Raw genomic sequence first — 22,217 nt, 5'->3', positions numbered from 1 at the left:
CCTCGCCGGGAGGCGGTGGCGGATCGAAGCGCAGGCCGCGGCCTTCCTCAGCCCGGGCGCGCCGCCATCCCGGCCCGGGGCGCACGCTGCCGCGGACTCTCTTCCTCCGGAACCCGCGTGCGGGGGAGGCGGGCCTGGGGGGCGCGCAGGTCCGGACGGACCGGCGGCCGGAAGTGAGGCGGACGCAGCCGCGCGCGCAGGCCCCGCCCACGCCCACTTTCCGCGGGGGGTCCGGCCATGGCGCACATCACCATCAACCAGTACCTGCAGCAGGTGGGTACGCGGGGCCGGGGCGCGGGTGTGGGCCGGCGGGAGTCGATGCGAGAAGCTCCACCGGCGTCCGCTCGGGGGTGTGGCCGGGGGGGCGGTCCTCGGGGGCACCGTGAGGGCTTAGGGGCTCCTGTCGCCGCCGCCGCAGCCGCCGCCGCCGCCGCCCCCGCCCCGCCGCGGGCCTCGGGCCTCTCCTCTGACGGTGCCCGCGGGGTGGGCCTTTGAGAACCCGTTGGACTACAGGCCCTCGTTGGCGTCTTATGTGCGTCTTAAAGCCCTCGAGGGCTTGGGGAGGCGCAAGGGCGAGCCTGCCGGGCTCAGACCCGCGACCCCACGCCTCGAGTCCGGTCTCCGCCCGCCCTGCCGGGTCTGCCCCAGCTTCGGCCGCGCCCCTCGTTCCCGCGCCGGCGAGCTCTTACCGTGGTGCACGGCGGCCCCTAGTTCGCACTTTTCCTTGGAGGCGGTGCCGCGGCCGTCCAGGGGCAGCCGTTCCGACCCGAGCTTCTGGCCCCAGACGCCGAGCCTTTCCACGCAGCACTCCGGCCGGCAGCCTCGCCGCAGCCAGCCAGCGCTTTCGGTCCCAGGCAGACCCCCCCCAGATCTCGGGGTCGGAAGTGTCTCTTGAATCTTACTGACCCTGTGGGTTTGCACACGAGTCTGCTCCCTGTTTCGTACCTAACACATCCTGGGTCGGCAGCTGCCTGCGCACAGGTAGGTCTTTGTTGCCCCGGTCCCCGGGATTACTTCCCAGCAGCTCTCAGGTCAGGGCTTGCTTTGCTTTCACTCTCCCCGAAGCTTGCAGGTTCTCTTGTTGGTTCCTTGGATGCTCCTGGAACACACGCATTCCTGGCCAGAGACCAAGGGCTGGAGCTCAGCACAGCGGTGGTGTGGGGTCAGCCTGTCAGTGCCTGTGGGCCCGGAAGGGTGCCTGCACCTGCGTCAAAGAAGGCATCCACCCCTTGTGTGGCAGGTGACGAGCAAGCCTGCGTTTCGCTCAAGGGATGGGGGAGACATTGCTTCGCTGCTCAAAGGGACTAGCCACATCAACAGCCCTGAACAGCGGCCCAAGGGAAGAGCTAGTTGTCAGGGCCTTGTCTTCCCAGCGCTCACTTCCAGTTTGAGCAGCCCAGGGAGGGCTGTCCGTGCAGTGGTCGGCAGTCACTAGGCTGTCCCTGCCTCCCGTGAGGCCCTTTTTATTCAGTGCTTGGTGCTTCCACACGCCTCCAGTTTCTGTTTGGAGAGGACAGGTGGAGTTAATTTACTGTAACATTTTTTCTAATATTCTACTTTTAAAAATTGTTTTTAGTAAAAGATCGGTTTGTTTGTACAGCTCTCCCTTGAACAGTGTGGGGGTTAGGGACACTGACTCCCCCAAGCAGTTGGAAATAAGCCTATGACTTTTGGCTCACCAAAAGCTTAACCGATAGCCTACTGTTGGCCCAGAGCCTTACCAACCACAGAAAGGGTCAACTAGCCTGTGTTTTGTGTTGTGTTATCCACGACATTCTTATAGCCAAGCGAGAGAATGTTATCAAGAAAATGGTAAGGAGCAGAAAATACATTTACTGTGCCGTACAGTAAAGAGCCGTGGTGTGACCTGTCCATCAGGGGTCAGCTGCACTTTCCCCGCAACTGGGGCTCTTCAGTATTTCTGGGGTCTCTCTAAGGGCTGGTATTGTTTGGTGTTCTTCTTTCTTTGGTCTATTCTATAAACTCTTACCGCAAATGGCAAGTTACTTTTAAAAAACTATCTACATTTAAAATCGTAACTTTCGGGTAGTCCAGGTGGCTCAGCGGTTTAGCACTGCCTTCCGCCCAGGGCCTGATCTTGGAGGCCCGGGATGGAGTCCCACGTCGGGCTCCCTGCACGGAGCCTGCTTCTCCCTCTGCCTGTGTCTCTGCCTTTCTCTCTCTCTCTCTCTCATGAATAACTAAATAAAATCTTTAAAAAAAAATTGTAACTTTCCTCCAACTTTTTATTTTGAAAATTTTCTTTCTTTCTTCTCTTTTTTTTTTTTTAAGATTTTATTTAGTTATTCATGAGAGACCCGGAGAGGGAGAGGGAGAGAGAGAGAGAGGCAGAGACACAGGCAGAGGGAGAAGCAGGCTTCATGCAGGGAGCCTGATGTGGGATTCGATCCTGGGACTCCAGGATCACGCCCTGGGCCAAAGGCAGACGATAAACTGCTGAGCCACCCAGGGATCCCTTATTTTGAAAATTTTCAAATCTACAGACAAGTTGAGAGGAGAACATTGAAGACATGTATACCCTCACCTGGCGCACCACATTTGTGTACCCTTCCCCCCCCAGGCGTGTGTGCTTCTCTCCTGTGAGCTCTTGGAAAGGAGGTCGCTGCCCCCGTGGCCCTTCACAGAGCACCGAGGCTGTTGTGCTGTCTGGCTGCTGGGCTGGTGGCATAGCCGAGAAACGTAACACCAGTGTTTTCTGGTAGAGTCTGGGCTCCACATCCACCCACAGTACTGTTTGGAGCCTCTTTGTTACCTGTAGGGTCCAGTCAGGTCACACTCTGAGTATGACAGTCTTGCTCTGTAAAGTCTGTCATCTAGAAGAGTCCTCTTGCCTGTTTCTGGGAGCAGATTTGTTTGATGACAATTTTTTTGAAAATGTCCAGGGCAGTGGACTCATGGATGTGTCATCATCTACCTTTATGTGACTCTTTCTAGTGATTAGGTTTGGGCTCAGCTGGCCAGTGTAGATATCCTGTAGCCTCAGGAGGCTTGCATGGGTGCTCCGAACTGGATCACTGGGGGAAGGTGAGGCCCATCATCCTACTCCAGTGTCCGTATTGATTTGTAATCTGTTGGATGGATTGTGAGAGCCCATGAACATCCCGCTCCATACCCTTTCTAGGGTGATTGCAGCTTTCATTGGTAGTTTTTTCCCAAGCAGGTTATTATGTGAGTGTTTGCCAAGTGGTAATTCTCCCACTCTTTTTACATTTGTCAGCTACTACTTCATCTGTTAGAAATGCTTTTCCCTGTGCCCCTTTTAAGAAGTATCATTATAAGGTGGTGTTAATGCCAAGTTTTAATCCAGAACCAGTGAAATTATTCTTACTTTTTTTGAAGCTCAGCTTGTCCCACATTTGGCCGCTAAGAGTGCCTTCACACTGGTTTCTGGGGCTTTCTGACATGTGTGTGTCCTTCCTTGAGCTCTGCTTTGCTTTCTGGCACAGTGATTCCTGTGCAAAGCTAATGGATTTCTCTCCTTTTTCCAGTGCTGGGCCAGTCCTTTTTCCAGGGAGCTCTAGTTCCTCTTCCTGGGTAGTGGAGATTAGGAACTGGATCTGAGTTCTGGGTGTCCTCATTGCCACTGGAGGAGGGGAGGGAGTCATTACTTCCAAGCCTTGCTAACAGTTACAAATTCCGGGGACACCTGGCTGGCTCAGTTGGTGGAGCATGCGACTCTTGATCTCAGGGGGTTGTGAGTCCAGCCCCACATTGGGTATAGAGATTACTTAAAACTTACAAGTTTCAAGAGTAGATGACCCCCCCCCGCCCCCTCCCTGCACCCTCCATGGACCAGCTTGGAGCCAGGAGGTCATGAAGTGATGAGCAGTAGCCAGGAAAGAGAGTGTTTTCCCGGGAGCGCCCAGAGCCAGTGAGCTGTACCCTAATGGGCGCCGCAGTCTCTGGACCAGGCCCACAGGTATGCTGCTGAACCAGCTCACCTGGAGTCCAGCTGCATGGTCCATGGGAGGCTGTTTAAATTGAAAGGCCGAAGGTTCTGAGACACGACGTACTAACAGTCACTAAAACAGGTGAGTGGGTGACTGTGGTCCTAGTGTTCCTTGAGCTGCGCCTCAGGTCTTTGAGATTTATCTCTAGTCTGTCACTGTCCCTCTTCCTTGGCGCCTCCTGTGACAGGTGCTCTGGCGGCCTTTATTAGCTTCCTTGAGGTAAAGGCACGGATGGGACCGGTATTTTGTGATTATTCCTAATACCTCATGCACCCTGCACAAGTGCCTGTTTTCTATTGGAAAGTAAATCCCTAGAAATGGGATTGCACCTATGTGGTTTTCTTGGGTGGTCGAGTGGCAAATTCCTGATAACTCAGTAGTTGTAGGTGAGATGGTGTGAACTTTCCCGGGTGATGCCCTAAGTGGTACAAGAGCCCAAGAGCTGGATCCATTTCTTCTGGCTGCAGATGCTGGTGTGTAGGATTACTGGGTTGAGGGGAGAGCAGGTGTGTGCCCCCCTTAGTGGGCGCACCTCAAAACTTCTTGTCCTCCAGTCCTTTTCTAGCATTGGTTGCAGTGAGTCCAACCACCCTTGCCATGCTTACTGCTTTTGGGGGTACATCTCACGACTGGGGAGTGACATGTGTACTTTCTGTCATCCCTGACCGAGGTCTTGTGGGCATAAAGTTGACAGAGTGAATCCCACTGCAGATAAATCAGGCTGTATGCTTTCTCTACGCTTGCCTTTCTCTGGTTTGGATTTCTGTGTTCTCTTTTGGTAAATAATATCTTCAGATGTTACTTGGTTTTCTAATTGCAGCTGTCTGCCACAACACAGGCACTCAGGACAGAAATCTGTAAAAGCCCCGTGGGCCCTCAGCCCCCACCTGGTGGGCCCAGGGGCTGGTGTTTCTTCCTGTGATCACGTGTAACGTGTAGTTTCTCTTTTCTTCCCAGACCGAGTTAGGCACTTTTCCTGTGACTTTGGGTGTTTTCTTTTTTTTCTTGACAATAAGCACACTGCAGACACTCTCTGGCACGTCATCACTGATGGGTCTATCTAAAACTTGCTTGCGACACCCAGGTTCCTGTGGTGTGACTGTGACATGGTCTGTTTCGCTGTTGCCATTCCCTGTTGTAGTTTATATATGGGTTGAGTGGAACGTGGCTTGTAGTTTCTTTTTTTTTTTTTTCTCCATAAGCTTTATAAGTGAATTTTCAAGTGTCTATATGACCGAGTAAAACTAAAATAATGAGCCTTTTTTTAATAGCTACTGACTTACTCATTGTTTCTAATGTGAGTCACCTGTTTCTTTGCCTCTGAAAGAGCTCATTTTGAAATGCTGCGGTCGTTTGCTGGCTACTGAGAGCCCCAGCTTATTCTGTGTTGCGACCAAGAGTCAGGAAGATGGATTTTTGAGGCTTATGATGTGTTGGTTAGGTTCTGCGAGGGCAGAGTGGTTGGTTTTACTACTCTGCTGGTCTCTTTTCAAATGTTTCAGGTCTATGAAGCCATTGATACCAGAGACGGGGCATCCTGTGCAGAGCTGGTGTCTTTCAAGCATCCTCATGTCGCCAACCCACGGCTTCAGGTGGGCAGATGGGCCACGCACGCAGGTGTCTGAGAGGCTGCCGGGTGACCAGCTTCCAAAAAGCGGTTGAGAGTTTGAATCAGAAGGAAACTAATACTGCCGCTCTTTTGAAAATTTTAAAGTTCATATCACATCTGTAATTCTAGTTCCTTTATTGAGCGCTGTGTGTTGGATACGGTGCTGAGGTGTGCAGCTTGTGCTCTGTGGTTAACTCCCACATGACCCTCTGAGTGACAGAGAAATGCAGCGTGTAGGAAGGTCATCTAAGGTCATCCAGCACACAGGCGGTGGGCCCTTAGCTGTGCCCAGGCCTGTCTGTCCCCAAAGCCCACAAATGTATCCTGTTACAAGTAAAGCTCAGTGGAGCAGAGCCATGTCTGCTTGTTCATGTGCTCTGTGGCTGCTTTCCTGCCACGGAGGCATAGCTGGGTAGGTCAACAGATCTATATAGCCTGCAAACCCAACGGTATTTACCATTGGCCTTTAATGGAAAGCATAAACTGGAAGTGTCCTTGAGTTAGCAGATAAATGATACGCAAGCCCTGTCTTCGATAGAAAAGAATCTTGGCATTTTGTAAAGCCCCATTTTCCTCATCGGTTTTCACTGTGATATTGGAATGTGTTCCTGTTGGGGCACAGTTTTTCTTTTGAAAGAAAAAGGAGCTCTGTATATTGGAGATCATATTTGGCAGTGTATAGGCTGCACCTCCGACCAAATAAACCAGTTTGTGGAATAGAAGTAGGTTCTTTTTAAAACTTTGATTTCCCTGAATGGTTCTCCTAAGTAACCATGGTGAAAACCATTGCTCTAAGTAGAACTTAATGCCAGAGGCTCTCCCTGGCCAGAGACTCCTCAGCCATGACACGTGCTGCCTATTGCACCACCAAGGGTGGATCCCTTCATCATAAAACTCCCTGCTAGCCTCCTTATGTGGCCCTCCATTCACTGATGGCCATTGTCTGCCTAGATATTCCACCAGGGGCCATGGGGCAGGCCTTTTGCTGCTGTTGTCCTGTTTCTTCCCTCACTTACACACATGGATATGCACATGTGTTTAGTGCATCAGGGACTAACTGACTTCTTTAACTCTGCGTGCTTTCACCCTGTGGTACTCATATGACCTAAAACCTGGCCATTAAGAGGGAAGAGGACATTAGAAATAAATGTCAGCTAGCCTCACCCAGGATAGATCGGGTCGCTCTGTCACCAGGAGGTGAAGAAGGGTGATTCCTAACATGGCATCCCCTCACTCAGCAGCTCACTCACACCAACTTCCTTACTGAGCATGTAGTAGCTGCTTCATAAATATGTCTTCACTGACTGGCTGCCCAATGTTAAGGTATACACGTAAGGTATACAGGCCCTGGGTGACAGTTGTGACAGAGTGTCAGGTGTTCCTGTTAACTGTAAAGTGTATGTTCCTTTGAAAGCAGATTTGTCTAAATCTCTTTCTACACATTGCATTCTTTTGGTGCCTTTTCATTTTATTTTTGTCATTTTTTTCCTGTTATTTAGATGGCCTCCCCAGAAGAGAAGTGTCAGCAGGTCTTGGAACCCCCTTATGATGAAATGTTTGCTGCTCATTTAAGGTAACGCCCTGGTGAGGAAAAAAAATAAAGCAAATCTGGAAATTGCCGCACTAGGGAATTTGTTTAAAATCTTAGGCTTGGGGATCCCTGGGTGGCTCAGCGGTTTAGCGCCTGCCTTTGGCCCAGGGCATGATCCTGGAGTCCCAGGATCGAGTCCCACATCGGGCTCCCAGCATGGAGCCTGCTTCTCCCTCTGCCTGTGTCTCTATGTCTATCATATAAATAAATAAATAAAATCTTTAAAAATAAAATAAAACAAAATAAAATCTTAGGTTTGAGGGGCACCTGGGTGGTACCAGTATTGGTTTCAGCTCAGGTCATGATTTCGGGGTCATGAGATTGAGCCCTGCTTCATAGCTTTGTCTGGTTCCGTGTGGGGGTTTGCTTGAGATTCTCCCTCGCCTCCCTCTCTTCCCTCTCCACTGCTTTCCCCCTTCACACATGCACTCTTTCCCTCTCTCAAATAAATAAATAAATAAATAAATAAATAAATAAGATCTTAAATCCATCATCTTAGGCTTGAAACAAGGAATAATTTGCTTTGAAAAGAAAATTGCATTTGTGGGTTTTGTTTTTGTTTTTTGTTTTTTGTTTTTTTTTACTATTTTAAATTCAGTTACCATATAGGATATTTCTAGTTTCAGGGGTGAATTTAGTGATTCATCAGTCTTACATTACACCCAGTGCTCATCCCATCATGTGCCCTCTTTCATGCCCATTACCCAGTTACCCTGTTCCCCTACCCCCCTCCCTTCCTGCGACCCTTAGTTTGTTTCCTACGATTAAGAGCCTCTCATGGTTTGTCTCCCTCTTTTGTTTTATCTTGTATTATTAAGAAAAGTGCATTTGTAATTTCCCATTGGTAAAGCTTATGAAAATTTTTGAAGTTTAAAGTATTTTAAATTTTTAATAATTTTTTTTTCATTTCAAAGATAATGTATGCTCTTAAAAGTTGAAGATAAATTGTGGTCACATATTTACATATTTATATCACTTGACACTCCTTTCATTGGCTGTTTAGTGGTCTTTTGTTTGGGGTGGGTGTATGGCTCACCACTGACTTTTGCCTGTTTTAACCTCTTTGCTTTGCCAGGAATGGAGCTAGAGCCAAGCAAAGCAAACAAAAGACTTGCTTTTCAGTTACATCTCATGGGTACCGTTTTCACCATTGGAGCGTGAACCAGGCAAAGTTGGGTGTCCTAAAGCCTGTGGCATTTGATCACCCTCCTGTCCACATGCCTCCAGTGCTTCCAAGCAGGCTGGGGGGAAGAAGGCCTGTGTGAGCCCTGGGAGATCTCTGGAAAAGTCAGGGTACCACTGGGCTCCTGGTAGTGGGAGACTTCCCACTGTTTCCTGGCTCTGTGCAGTTTGTGTTGGGGTTCCAGATGTGGTGATGAGCTGACCATGGCTGACTCTGCCCAGCGGGCATCCAGTATGAGCTCCTGTATGAGTATAGCTGCAGTGGCAGGGCCGTGCTATGCTCTTACTAGTGCCTGGCACTCAAAACCTACTGTAACTAGGGTCCCCTTCTGAGGCTGGAAAGAATTGTCCCAGTACATTCTGTGGGTTTCCTCTGATGTCAGCCCGTTTCAGTTAAAAGTCACCTGTGTATTTCTTGTCCTCCTTCCCATTCCGGTAGCCCACCAGGTGGGAGCTGCACCCCGAGTGCAGGGTAAGCAGTGCACTGGGGCGACTGTGATGGAAGTGAGGGGTGGGCCTGTGGGGCTCGCCTGCAGGTCCCGCTGCCTGTGTCCTGAGCCCATGCTGTCTCCTCTGCAGGTGCACTTACGCGGTGGGGAACCATGACTTTGTAGAGGCGTACAAATGCCAGACTGTCATCGTCCAATATCTTTTCATTTGTGTTATGGTTGAGTTATATCCGGGGTTCAAGATCTGGAGACGTTGGGTCATTTTTATTCATACCTTTAATTAGAAAAGAATTGAAACTGATTTTTGGAAGAGAAACTCGTTTAGTTATTTCATTGAGGTTCTTAAATGTATCATGGACCTTAGGACTGTAGTCCAGTTACCCATACAGTGAGGTAGAACACAGGTTATGATTAAGGGTTCTAATTCTGTTGTGAAAAGTGGTATTTCCTTGAAAGCATTAAGGATAGCTGCAGGACTAGTTAGTCCCTTGGTGAAATATGAGAACTCCAAACTCCAGGCATAGATTGCTGAGAGTGGACTCCACTGTGGTTACTGGAGACCTTCATCCAGCCACTGTCTGATTTAAGTCATTTAAGTGGGTTCTCCGACTTAAGTCAGGGGATGTTCTAGTATTTATGTGTATTTCAAGAGTTTTAGTTCGCTTATTTTTTAATCTTCTTGTTTAAATATACAAAGGAGAGAGACTAGCTTTGTCTCCTTTGAATTTAAGAATTCTATAATCAAGGAAATAGACTTTATACTGCAGATGCTAAAGCATACTATGTATAATTGTGACCGCCTGGGTTCAGAAAAACCAAATAAAATGTTTGAAATTGCCAGTTAAGAGTCTTACAATAGTCGCTTACTTTGGAGAACATATGTGTGAAGTAAATACACTTATCTGTACTGATACCTAATGATATTCAGGTATTTGTAATTTGTACATTTTTTCCTTCAAGAACTTACCTCTGTGATATATAAAATTCAGATTCCTTTATATTCCTATTACAATTTGTAGCATTGCTTGGGTTTTGCACGTTGTTCTTTCCTTGACATAGTACGTCATTCCTGCGTGCATTTCAAGCCCACAAAGAAGAAAACTGGTAAGTACGAACAGAAGTAACCAGAAACTGGCAAATGGCAGGGTTTGGGGTTTGGGTTTTTTTAGCAGAAGCTTTTTAAAGCTTTATTCTAAACAAATGTGTGTCGTGTTTTCTACATGGATATTTAATGTCTTCTGTTGACACAGGATAATATTGCTGCGGACAGTGGAGGTTCAGTAGTTAGTGTAAATATTAAGTGGTAGACCAGCCAGATTGTTTGCAGTGTGCTCACATAAATATGAAGCCTTGTTATTTCAGACCTTCCATACCCCAAAATATTTGTCCATTGTCAATTTTGAGCTTGCTTTTGGTTTTAACTTGGACAAAAGGGCAGATCAACAGCAGTTCATGTGGAGTGACAGGACACATGGCAGTTTGGTGATTTTAAGTTCCTTGACAAACTAATTCTTGATTTTATGATTTATGACTTATTAACTATGGGTAAATATGGAAAATACCTTTTAGAAAAAATAAATACCCTCTTTAAATGAAGACTTGTCTTACACATAAAACCAATACCACCAGCTAAATTTTAAAAAATCCTTTTAGGACATTTTGCCTATTAGGTTTTCTGGGTCCTGTTAGAAGGTCTTACTGAACCACATCTTGCTTTAATGGAGCTGCTTGGGTAATGGTTGAAGGGAAGGAGAAGATGTCTGGGGCCAAGGACCCTGGACACCTCAGGATCTAGACCTCAGGAGGGTTGGGGCAGTGGGTGGGCATCTTAGTGTCTGTCGATCAGGAGCCCCAGGGGCCATGGTAGAAGTGAGGAAGACAGTAGTAGCCGACCAGTTCCTGGAGGTTGGTGGCCCTGCTGTGGGTAGGCAGTAGCCCTGGGTGTCAATGTGACCCCTGCCTGTGGGGACGGAGTCTGACCTCATGGCCTCTTCAGACATGCTTGCTTCTTTGCCCCACAGGGCTCTGCCTGTCATGTATGCTGTAGCGCTTGACCTTCGAATATTTGCCAATAATGTAAGTTCAGTTTTTGTTACTATTCTTTTAAAACTCAAATTCAGTTTCTTTTTTTTTTTTTAATATTTATTTATTTATTTATTATTTATTTATTTATTTATTTATGATAGACACATACACACACACACACACACACAGACGCAGAGACACAGGCAGAGGGAGAAGCAGGCTCCATGCCGGGAGCCCGACGCGGGACTCAATTCCGGGTCTCCAGGATCGCGCCCTGGGCCAAAGGCAGGCGCCAAACCGCTGAGCCACCCAGGGATCCCCTCAAATTCAGTTTCTATCTGTTGCTTCCTTTCATATCATTCTTCCAAAAGTTTTGAGGTTTGGGGTGTACCTGGTGTAGAGAGCAAAAGGGCAGGAGGTGGCTGGACGAACTTTTCTCTGGGTAGGTTCCCACGCTGTGGGTATTGTGGGAGTTGAAGCCAGTGTGGCTCTCAGAGCATTAAGTGGTGGGTCTCCTGCCCTGGACTGGGTCCCAGAGAAGCCTCAAATCAAGGAATGACAACTCAGAGATGAAGAGGCCCCAGGGAGAGCCAGAGGGGGCAGGCAGCCCAGGTAGACAACCATCTTTGGCACTCCCTGCTGCAGCCACCCAGAGCCTGCCATTCCCCAGCATTTCAGCAAGAGTGATGGGGAGCTGGACCCACTCCAGCCAGCGGCAGCTCCCCACCAGCATGGCATCCACTGCTGATGCAAGATCCATAGTACCATGACCTCAAACCCCAAATATCACTTACAGTAGAATCTCAGCCCATGAGGAGAGATGGTACACAAATGGTAGATGTTGGAATTCCCTGACTGGATCGCACTTTGGCCATCATGAAGCCTCAGGGAGCAATCATGAACATGCTTGATACAAACGAAAACATAGATGGGCTCAGCAAAGAAATAGAAGTTGTAAAGAACTATGATGGAAATTTCTAGAACTGAAAAATATAACTGAAACGCAAATATCTGAGTCTCCAAAGAGCTTTGTTTATATGAGTTATAGTTATTTGTATTTACTGTATTAAAAACTTTTAACTGGGATTTTAAAAAATATTCATCTAAAATAATAAGCCTTTTATGTGTTAACAGAATTGATGTTTTAAATAAAAATAACAGTATTTTCCAAATGAACAAAATGTGCTGAAAAGAGTGACAGTTTTTTACATTTTAATCTCAACAGAAGCCACCTGGATCCTCTGTGCCTTTGTGTGCACAGTGTTGCAGAAGACGGTCTGGTGCCACACAGGTGTAGATGGAAAGGAGAGGAGTATTTTAATAGCCTTTCAGATAATTGTAGACCCCTTTTTTATACTATGCCAGAGCTCCAAGAGATAGTTGCTTAGGGTTAATTAGTGTGGTCTCTGAAGCTTAGCAGTGAGCTTTTTCTACTGTTAGAGAGAATTCTCTACTGTGTCTTGGTCTCTGGGTGCATTGTGTGCTCTCATGTGATCTTGTAGCATCATACATTGATCATTTGGAAAATTTGGTTCACTGAGTTATGGAGATGTTCCAAATGTTGATGTGTTTCGTTGTGTAAAAACTCCAAACCAGAAAAACCCCATTTGTTTAATGTCTCCAGTGACCTTATCAGAAAAGTTGTGAAGTAAGGAAATCCCAGGTTCATGGTGGTTGATAGAAATTGTCCAAAATTCTGATTTTGTTGTTGTTGAAAGGACAGATGTCATTGGCAACAAATACTGTTAGTCGTTTGCCTGGAATTGAGGATGTATTTCACTCACGTTCAAGCAGCTGGTCCCTCAGATACCCTCGCCTGGCCCACCGTGCTCCTCTGTCAGCCACTGGTTCCAAGGGACAGCTGGTGACTCCAGCAGCTTCTCGAGTGCTTTCCCTTGAAAAAACCATCCTCTTTCACCATGCAGCAGATGTGCTTTGCACATACTGTCAGTGCATCACAGAGAATATTAAATATATGTGTGTTCAAGAACCAAGACTTAATATTTACTGTGTCATCAAGGACAGCTTAAAGTGAAATTAGGGTTACTGGTTAAAGATTACACGGGGGTGATGTCAGGGACATGGTGTTGCCGCTTCTGTTTGGTGTCGCTGGAAAGGCCCCCATGGTTTCACCTCCTGCCATGCTTACTCCATCGGTGCAAATGACAAGACAATGAAAAGACAAATAATGGCTGTAGGTGTTGTCATGAAGATAGTTTGACCACATGGATCATGTGCAAGTGTTTTGAAGACTCCCAGTGGTTAGTAGACCAGACTTTGAGAACCTATGTCACAGATGTAAGTCAGAGTAAACGGACCCAGGAAACAAGGGGAGAGTCAGTGCTGGTGATGACTTGGGTACCTGTGGGAAGTGTGTGTGTTTGGGGGGTTCTGACTGGCTATAAGTGGGGGCGGGAGGGTCCGTGAGCCTATACAGAAGGGCTCCCAGGGCGGTGAGGCCACCTGCCACATATGCACAGAGAACAGGTGGACTTACCAGGCTTGAATTGGTTGAGGAGTTGATTTGTGGAAGAGGCAGGAAATACTATTGATCTCTAAATTTTTAACAGTAACATCAACCAGAAGATTTCACCAGAGCTGCTTGGGACTTTGACCCTTGGTTATTGCTGTTTCTACTTCCAGGAGCACGGGAGGTTTCTTTTTCATTAAGGGACCCAGAGGCAATGAGACATAAATGTTTGTGTTCTATCAGGCAGACCAGCAGTTGGTAAAGAAAGGGAAGAGCAAAGTTGGAGACATGCTGGAAAAAGCTGCCGAGCTGCTGATGAGCTGCTTCCGCGTCTGTGCCAGTGACACGTGAGTACAGCCCTGGGGGTAGGCGCCCTGGCCCCTGCCCTCTGTTGGCAGATGACCCCGTGGTTGTTGTCCTGTCCACTGTTACGTTTGGCAAGTGAGAGAGAGAGAAGGACATTTCTCTGGCACAGCATTTCTGGAGCATGTTCCTCCCGCCCTGGGTCCCATTTCCCGCTTGCCCGGGTCCCATCTGCCAGGAACCCACTGGCCTTGGCTGCAGTTCTGTGGACACTGAATTCTCCAGCCGTCTTTCCTTGTCTTCCTTTCTGTCTGTGGTTGCAGAATTCTAGATAGACGGCTCTTTCAGTTAGCACTCACAGGCTGTGCTCCGGGATGGAGCGTGCCCTTCCCTCTGGCCCTGCCTGCCTCTTCGCTCCTGCCGTGTCTCTGTACTTCCTTAGGGTTGATGGAGCTTCTTGGAGCTGTACACTGGTGTGTTTCGTTAGATCCTTCCGAGGGTGATTTTTGTATTCCTCCTCCTCCTCCTCCCCCTTTTGTTCCCATCCTGTCTCCTCTGGGACACTGGGCACACATATGTTAGACTGCATGTCCTGCCACACAGCATCCCCTCTCAAGCCATCAGTGAGTGACTTAACACTGACCTGCTTTCAGGGAGACTGGCCATTACTTAATGATTCTAGATTTTACATCCGATTCTGCTTTAAGAGTTTATTACATTTTTCTCCTGAAACCCCATCTCTTCATCTATTGTAAAATCACACATACTCGATTAGGAGTTTCAGGAAATTGTGAAGCCAAGAAAGAAAAAGTAAGGTTTTCCATACCTAAGTAAAACTTGTTCATGGCAAGTGTTCCAGTTTCTCATTTCTCAGTTCTCTATCCCCACCAGCCCCATCTCAGAACATTCCAGCCAGAGTTGTGACCCGGGATCCTCCCCATAGAGACTTCCTCACCCCATGGGGCTCAGACAGAGGAGGCTCTCCTTTTGTGGCTTTTGTGGCAGATGGCATATTTGTAGCACTCAACAGCATACTCACTTGGATGATGACACTCAGTGGCCAAGTCTGAGGGAGTCCATTGTTGCTTCCACGCTGTGTCTCTTGGGCCAAGACAGAGTTCAGTACATGCTTGTCATGGGATAACTGGCTTTCCTGACATGACACCCAAAACTAACCTATGAAAAAATAGATAAACCGACTTCATCAAAATTAAAAACTTGGTGTTTCAAAGGATGCGGTCCAACAAGTGAAAAACCACCACAGAATAGGAAAAACGTTTGCAAACAATGTAACTGACATTAGCCTCACACATCTAGAATGTGTGAAGATAAGTAATCAATGTATGTGGACCAAGGACCTGGATAGACATTTCTGCAAAGAAGATAGATAAATGGCCAGTAAACCCACAGAAAGATGCTCAACATCCTTGGTCACCACAGAAATGCAAATAAAAACCACAGTGGCTGCACTTCATATATGTAGCATGGCCAGCATTGTGCTGAGCACATAGGGGGCTCCAGTGGGTGGGAGGCGGGCACCCTGGCTTTGCAGAGCAGCGAGGCAGGGCCTCAGAGGCCACGTGACATCTCCCCTCAGGGGTTGCTTTTCTGAGTGTCTCTGGAAGGGACAGGCAGGGGCAGTGCCCAGAGCAGAGTGGTCACAGGTGCTACAGACTGCTTGCGCTTCCTCCCTATTTTGTTTTCTACCCTCCCTAACCATTTGAGGCAGGCAGTGGAATGTTAATTGTCTCTATGCTGATTTGAGGTCATACTTCTAGTTAGTGATGAGGCCTAAGGGAGCTGGCTACTATCCCAAAAGAGGACTTTGGTGTTTATTTTTTTTAAGATTTGATTTGTCAGCACAAGCAGGAGGAGAAGCAGAGGGAGAGGAGGGAGCAGACCCCTGCTGAGCAGGTAGCCTGACCTGGGCCTCCATTTTAGGACCTTGGGATCATAGCCTGAGCTGGAGGCAGATGCTTAACTGATGGAGTCCCCCAGGTGCCCTTGGGACTGTGGTATTTAAACACTGGCTGTAGTATTCACACCTTGGTCGTAGGGAGGGATTTCTTTTACCCCTGGCTTGTGAACAGCCTGCTGGTTCATGTTTATTTCATATACTTTGACCCCATGCCCTGGGATTTCAAGTGTGCAGGCGGCTTGCCCCTGGCCCCCCATCTCCCTGTCTGGGCATGGAGGCTGCACCCAAGAAGAGCCATTGCAGAGCGCAGATACACAGCATACTGAACTGTGCATTGTGTTTCAACATTTGTTGTGAAAATCCTCAAGCATCTGACAGTGTGGACAGTTTGACAGGACCCACCACTTGCACCATTGGCATTTACTGTACGGCTGCACAGTGTCCATTCATGCATCTTTCCTCCTGTGCATCTAGGAGTTTTCTTTTTCTTTCTTTTCTTTCTTGGTATGTTCTAAAGGTTATGAGTCCATCAGAAACTTCCGTAAATATTGCAGCTTCTCCTTGGTAGTGGGAGGTAATGATTTACATAGATTTTTTTTTTAATTTTTTAAAAGATTTTTTTGTGAGAGACACAGAACGAGGCAGAGACATAGGCAGAAGGAGGGGAGCGTGATGTGGTACTTGATCCCAGGACCCCGGATCATGACCTGAGCCGAAGTCAGATGCTCAACCACTGAGCCACCCAGGTGCCCCAATTTATACAGATCGTGACTGTATTTTGACAAGTGTGTACCTGAGTGTGACCCTCCTAAGGCCGAGGACATTGCCACGCCGTCCTCTTCCCAGGTGGAACCTCATCAAGGTTCTGGTCTCCCATTTGACCACGTTTGAGTGGACTCACACAGCATGCTCTGCGTCTTGCTGTGTGTAAGATTTGTCTATATTGTCACGTGTTTCCATAGTTCATCTTGTCCTCAGGAGAAGCGAACACACTTCCCATCTTTTTCACACGTGCCTTAGTTAATAAACGTGATGCAGATGAGGTAGTTCTCTGCCGGGAGTGCACCACCCACATGCTTTGTGGTGTCGTCTGTAGACCTCTGCTCTCAAGTGGTTTGGTTTAATGGGCGTGGCTTTAGCTGTAGGCTTTTATCTGCAGGTACTGATCTTGTTTAGACACATTGGTGTGTGTGTGTGTGTGATTTATAAATGTTTCTTTCCTGTGTAACTTGAATTGTTTTCCCATAGTCGGGCTGGCATTGAGGACTCGAAGAAGTGGGGGATGCTGTTCCTGGTGAACCAGCTCTTCAAGATCTACTTTAAGGTGTGCTTCCGAGTGGGCACTTTCACTGCTCTGCAGGTGTTCCTGAGTGCTGCCTCCGTGGGTCCTTGGCACCTGGCCGTATCAGTCGAGTCTGTTGAGTGCCTGCTGGGTGCAGGGACTGTCACAAAAGCTTTGTGTGTGTGATCATGTTTTAGCCTCCACCCCTTGAGGTAAACACTGCGCCTCTCAGGAAAGCACGGCAACAGCACCCAGAGCAGGTGCCATTGTGGTGGGACCAGGCCTTCCACCTGGTGGGGGGTGGGGGGGACACAAGGTCCTTCCTGCTTCATGAGGTTGGCTGGTGAGGAGCGGCCCCATTGGGCGCTGGCAGCTGGCCCCTGTGTGCATGTCCTCTGTGCCCGAGGCTTGTGTTTTAGCGTTTCTTATTAAATAACCAGCTTTGATGATGTAATTGGCTTTGTAGTTCTCACTTTAAGGAGGCATGTACTTAGTAAAGTGAGTCCTGCTTGTTTTGTTTCTTTTGAATAATACATGAAATGGGTTATTGTAGATCAACAAGCTGCACCTGTGCAAGCCCCTCATCAGAGCCATCGACAGCTCAAACCTGAAAGATGACTATAGCACTGCCCAGAGGGTGACGTTCAGGTACTACGTTGGGCGTAAGGCCATGTTCGACAGCGACTTCAAGCAAGGTTTGTTGTTTTGTCTTTTGTTTTTTTTTTGTTTTTTTTTTTTTAAGGTTTGTTGTTAATCTTTGATTCCTGTGTTTTAAAGACACTGGATTCTGAGCAACGTTAAGTGATGTTTTGGAGAACACTCACTGCCTCTTACCAGTTCATAAGGAGGAGCGCAGTGTGACCCAGGCTGGTTTCGTGTGTGTGTGTGTGTGTGTGTGTGTGCTTATTGACCTCGGACTTGGTGACATGAAGGGAGGCCTGTGCGGGGTCTCTGGATTCTCTGCCAGGGTTGCAGTTCCCGTGGGCAACTTTCCTGTGTGAGGTGCTTCAGCACCACCATCTTCTCGGGAGTGTGAGTGATCACCCTGTCCCAGTGTCATGCCCTCATGGCATCTGGGGACGCGGAGCCCGGGCCGTGGGCAGTTCCACCACGGGCCTCTGCTTTAGAAACCCCAGGGGCCACCAGGGCTGGAGGGTTGCTGCGCGGCATGGTGCTGGGACGCTGCTCGTCAGAGCAGTGCTTTCTGGAAACCACGTCACTGGGAGTTTCCATCATGAGTTCTCTCAAGAACAGGAAGCCGAGTCTTTTCAGCTTTGTGATCAGCTGGTACGTGGAGGTTCTCTACGGTCTCCTCTACCGTGCATGGGCCAGACTTGTGAACCCATGCCCTCAGTGGTGATGTGCACGTGAAGCAGCATGACTTCCAGCCGTGGATTCTTGACAACAAAAGTAACCACGCTGCCACGGTGCTTGCTCTGGTTTTTACTCGATAGCCTCATTTTCTGTCACAAAAGTTTTAGTAGGTCCACAGCTTTCAACAAGGGCTTCCCTTGATTGTGCACCCAACCTTTTTTTTTTTAATATGAAGCCTAAAAATAGAAGTTTTTAAGTTCTGTTCTTTTAAAGTTTTTTAAAGGTATTGATTTTTTTTTCTCTGAAGATTCATTGAGTAGTATTTTTGAATACTTACTAACAGTAAAAGATGATTAGCTAATATTAGTGGCAGGAATATATGGTTCCTGAAACAACAGTTTCAGAGGATGAAACAGTGGGATGCGGTGTGGGCGGGAGCTGCAGCCAGTGTGTGGTGCTGTCTCTGCAGCTGAGGAGTACCTGTCCTTTGCCTTCGAGCACTGTCACCGCTCAAGTCAGAAGAACAAAAGGATGATTCTGATATATTTGCTTCCAGTAAAAATGCTGCTGGTGAGTGACTTTACTCCGCTTCTACAGATGTCATTGCTTTGAGGAGGTTGATAGAGTCTTAAAAATAAGCAGATGGTGCATAGCTACCACGGACTGAGCCACATGTGAGCACACCCCTGAAATAGAGGAAGGGTCAGCTGCTTTGTTTGTGGCCTGAACTGTGTATCTCCACAACTGACACCTCTGGATCCTTCTAGTAGGGCTTTGTGCTTCCTTTCTCTTAGAAGTATGTGCCCGTCTGCCTTAGAAGTGTAACATACGTGAGACAAAACAAACGCGTATCATTTCTATTTCCCCTAAAAGTCTAAATTAATAGAAGTGTATTAAGCTGGAAAGAAAAATGTTTTGCCAGCCTGTATGTATCTTATGTAGTCACCAAAAGTTAGAGACTTAAAAAGAAATGACTGGTAACTAGCACTTAATTGACTAAAACTTCTTCAGAGTGATAGGGCATCCTTTCCTCCCATTTAAAAATTCTTTAAAAATTATCAAGGCAGTACCCACACAGTTCAGACTTGAGCAGCTCAGGGTAGCTCTTAGTGGAGGGGCCATGAGCCATACCTGCCTCCAGAAACAGCCAGTTGGAGGTGGTTCAGCTAGTTCTTCTGGGCAGCGTTTCCGGGCTCCCAGCTCCTCAACCAGCGTGTCTTCTGCTATGGCTTCCCGCTTCCACACAAGCCCCGAGGGCGTGAGGGGGTCAGAGGCGGGTGCTCCTGGGGCTCTGGTTACCTGGCCCGAGTTGGCCTGTCTGCACTATGCCAGGTCTCTCCGTGACTCCCGGGGAAGCAGGTTGCAGGTTTTTAAGACGTGGCTCCCTGGTAGGGGTTTTATCACAGGTGATTGTGTTAAAAATGCAAGGCTCTTACTCTGAGATATTGGCACTTTGTCCCAGGGTCACATGCCGACCATCGAGCTGTTGAGGAAGTACCATCTCATGCAGTTTGCCGAGGTGACCAAAGCTGTCAGGTATTCTCTCCTTTCCCATCTGGAGTCTTTCAGACACAGAATTAATGAAAATTCTCACCCGTGTTGTGAGAGAGCTCGCCCTGGCTTGGGTTTTCATGACCATGTTTGCACATTTGTCCTCACTCCCAGTGAAGGCAACCTTCTGCTCTTGAACGAGGCTCTGACGAAGCACGAGACCTTCTTTATTCGCTGCGGCATCTTCCTCATCCTTGAGAAGCTGAAGATAATCACCTACAGGAATCTCTTCAAGAAAGTGTGAGCTAAGTGTTTCCTTCCTAACAAGTGTGAGCTCCCAGTGTGACTCCTGCAACTGCACCATGAGGGCCAGCAACCACCCTTGGGGGGGGGGTGTGCATGTGGACAAGGCCCCAGCGCTGCCCCATGGGCCAGCCTCACGCTGGCATCCCTGCATCCCAGCGCCTGGCACAGGTGCTCGTTTTCCTTACTCTAACCAACTAGACCTGCCCCACCTCTCCCCATTTGTCAGAAAGTTCAATTCTACATCCATCCCTTCTCCCAGCTATGGGTAATGTGTCCAGAACAGTGAGGACCCTGCATCGGGGAATCCATAGGGTGCAGCAGGTTGCCAGGGGCGTCCTGATGGCAGAGACATCAGACCATGTGAACGATGCACATGACATGTAGTAGATGCAGACACCTATGCCAGTGTCCTGTTCCTCCTGGCCAGGTTGCCGGCTCAGCCTCCAGAGTGCTGGTGTCCTGTCAGTAACCCGCGTAGGCCTGTGCTTCCCCTCCCAGGTACCTGCTACTCAGAACACACCAGCTGTCTCTGGACGCTTTTCTGGTGGCCTTGAAGTTCATGCAGGTGGAAGACGTGGACATTGACGAGGTGCAGTGTATCCTGGCCAACCTGATCTACATGGTGAGCGGCCCCTCCCTGCCCCACCAAGTCCACAATTTGAGGCTCTGGGGTCGTGGCTTGAAAGCTGTTGGCTGTTGTGAAGGCGTCTTCTGTTAGAGCTCCTGTCACCCTGGGAAGGGACATTGCTGAGGGGCTGCAGGTGGGCGGACATCATGCAGTGTGTCTGCACCATCTCTGCATATGTTCGTTAGGCTCCCAGAGAATCACGTGTGTGTTGGAGGCAGACCAAGTGTGCACGGGGCTGCGGCATGAGCACACCTTGGTTGTGACCGCGGCCCCTCTCTCCTGCAGGGTCACATCAAAGGCTACATATCACATCAGCATCAGAAGCTCGTTGTTAGCAAACAAAACCCGTTCCCTCCGCTGTCGACAGTGTGTTGAGTGTGCACCCGGCCCTGAGGATGGGAGGGCAGTGGAGTCCTCTAGGTTCATCTGTACCGATGGACTCGGCCCTGTGCCAAGAGGGTACTCTGGAGCCGGACCCTCCAGGGCTCATTGGCCAGCACACACAGATGCCTTGACACCTCCGTGGTCACTCACAACTACATCCACCCTGTGGACACCTGGAGCTCCTTGAGGAAGCACGGGCACATCCATTGACATTGGAGCTGAGGACACGTTCGTGAAGGGGTTCTGTCCCCAGGGCAGCTCTGGCTCATTGCATAGCCGTCGTTCATGAGGGAGTCTTTGTTTCTATGCACCTCTTTCTATGAGATGTCATCCTGAATTTATACAGATGGTATATTCCTTATTTTATCTTCTTAACGTAACATTTTTATATGTTAAATTTCAACATTGTATGTGATTATAATGCTTTGGTTAACTTAAGGCTTCTTTTTACAAAATGAATTTACTTTGATAACTTCCCATGTTTTATAGCTCACCATTTTTCAGAGTTTGCACATCTTCTCTGTTTATATGAAGCTTAGTAAAGAAGGAAACACCCTAAACTGTTGTAGTTTATCTTTGCAGCGTTATCAAGGCTAGGAGCCACTTACCCCCTTGTGGGTTCCCTCTGCACACAGGCCACTCCCAGGCATGGCGACATGGAACCAGCAAGCTTGTTTGGTCACGCATCTGCACTGTGGTCCGGGCTCAGTGGGATGTTTGCTTCTGCTCTCTGTGATGCCAGCTGGGGCCCTTAGGGCTGTTGACCACTGGAAGCATGTTGGTACTGGGCTCCAGCCCCCAGTGTCAGTCCATGCAGACCTCGTAGGTCACATAGTGTCACCTCTGCCCTGGGCACATCCAGATTCTAGCTGAGGGGGATATGTGCTCTGAAGGGCATGTGCAAAACAGCAGGTGCTTGACTTCTGGGGCTGCCTCTCCCTTGCCTGTTCCCTAAGCAGGAGAGCATGGACACCGGGTGGGCACAGAATCACCTTGAACTGGCTCTCCGTGAGGAAGATGACCTTGTGCTGCTCACCAGGGTCACCCTGCAGCCTAGTGTTGAGCGGGGTTCCCATAGCACCTGGGTTTTGCTCTGGGCTTAACAGTAAAGCTGAGGTTTGTCAACATTTCTAGCTCCTTCTTGGAGCCGTGAAAGTGACCCTGAGAGTCAAGGGCTGGCTGTTACTGGTAACAAGTGGCCCTCTTTAGCCATGGAGGAGGCAGACCTTGGGTGTCGGTGCCTTGGGACTCGACCCATGTGCTCCAGGTTTGTAGACACCGAGCATGCACTGCA

General features: G+C 48.5%; 1 protein-coding gene across 7 annotated transcripts; it reads left to right on the top strand.

Annotated features, from left to right (window-relative positions):
* Window positions 1-132: 132 nt before the first annotated feature.
* PCID2 (PCI domain containing 2) lies at window positions 133-21,483 on the top strand. Of its 7 annotated transcripts, none has more exons than XM_038570102.1 (16): window positions 133-273; window positions 5,474-5,563; window positions 7,080-7,153; window positions 8,247-8,432; window positions 8,793-8,825; window positions 8,933-8,998; window positions 9,865-9,906; window positions 10,824-10,878; window positions 13,541-13,644; window positions 16,767-16,842; window positions 17,354-17,495; window positions 18,584-18,684; window positions 19,577-19,650; window positions 19,780-19,905; window positions 20,410-20,533; window positions 20,825-21,483. In XM_038570102.1, the coding sequence occupies exons 1-16, from the start codon at window positions 238-240 to the stop codon at window positions 20,912-20,914; spliced, it is 1,419 nt and encodes a 472-aa protein (XP_038426030.1). In that variant the 5' UTR covers window positions 133-237; the 3' UTR covers window positions 20,915-21,483. The 7 variants fall into 7 exon arrangements, with proteins under 7 accessions (XP_038426030.1, XP_038426032.1, XP_038426034.1 ...); XM_038570104.1 differs by having other exon boundaries at window positions 134-273; window positions 8,247-8,342; window positions 20,825-21,040; XM_038570105.1 differs by lacking the exon at window positions 133-273 and adding an exon at window positions 959-981 and having other exon boundaries at window positions 20,825-21,040.
* The last annotated feature ends 734 nt before the right edge of the window (window positions 21,484-22,217 follow it).

The sequence above is a fragment of the Canis lupus genome, chromosome 22 (assembly GCF_011100685.1).
Source record: "Canis lupus familiaris isolate Mischka breed German Shepherd chromosome 22, alternate assembly UU_Cfam_GSD_1.0, whole genome shotgun sequence".
Classification (NCBI taxonomy): domain Eukaryota; kingdom Metazoa; phylum Chordata; class Mammalia; order Carnivora; family Canidae; genus Canis; species Canis lupus.
The sequence above is the reverse complement of the archived record's forward strand: the minus strand, read 5'-3'. Positions and strand labels throughout refer to the sequence as shown.

Coding starts and splice junctions, on each gene's coding strand:
- PCID2 (XM_038570102.1), top strand. CDS start 238: ATGGCGCACATCACCATCAACCAGTACCTGCAGCAG. Junction 8,826..8,932: donor AGCTGCACCCCGAGTGCAGG/GTAAGCAGTGCA, acceptor TCTCCTCTGCAG/GTGCACTTACGCGGTGGGGA. Junction 19,906..20,409: donor AGGAATCTCTTCAAGAAAGT/GTGAGCTAAGTG, acceptor TTCCCCTCCCAG/GTACCTGCTACTCAGAACAC.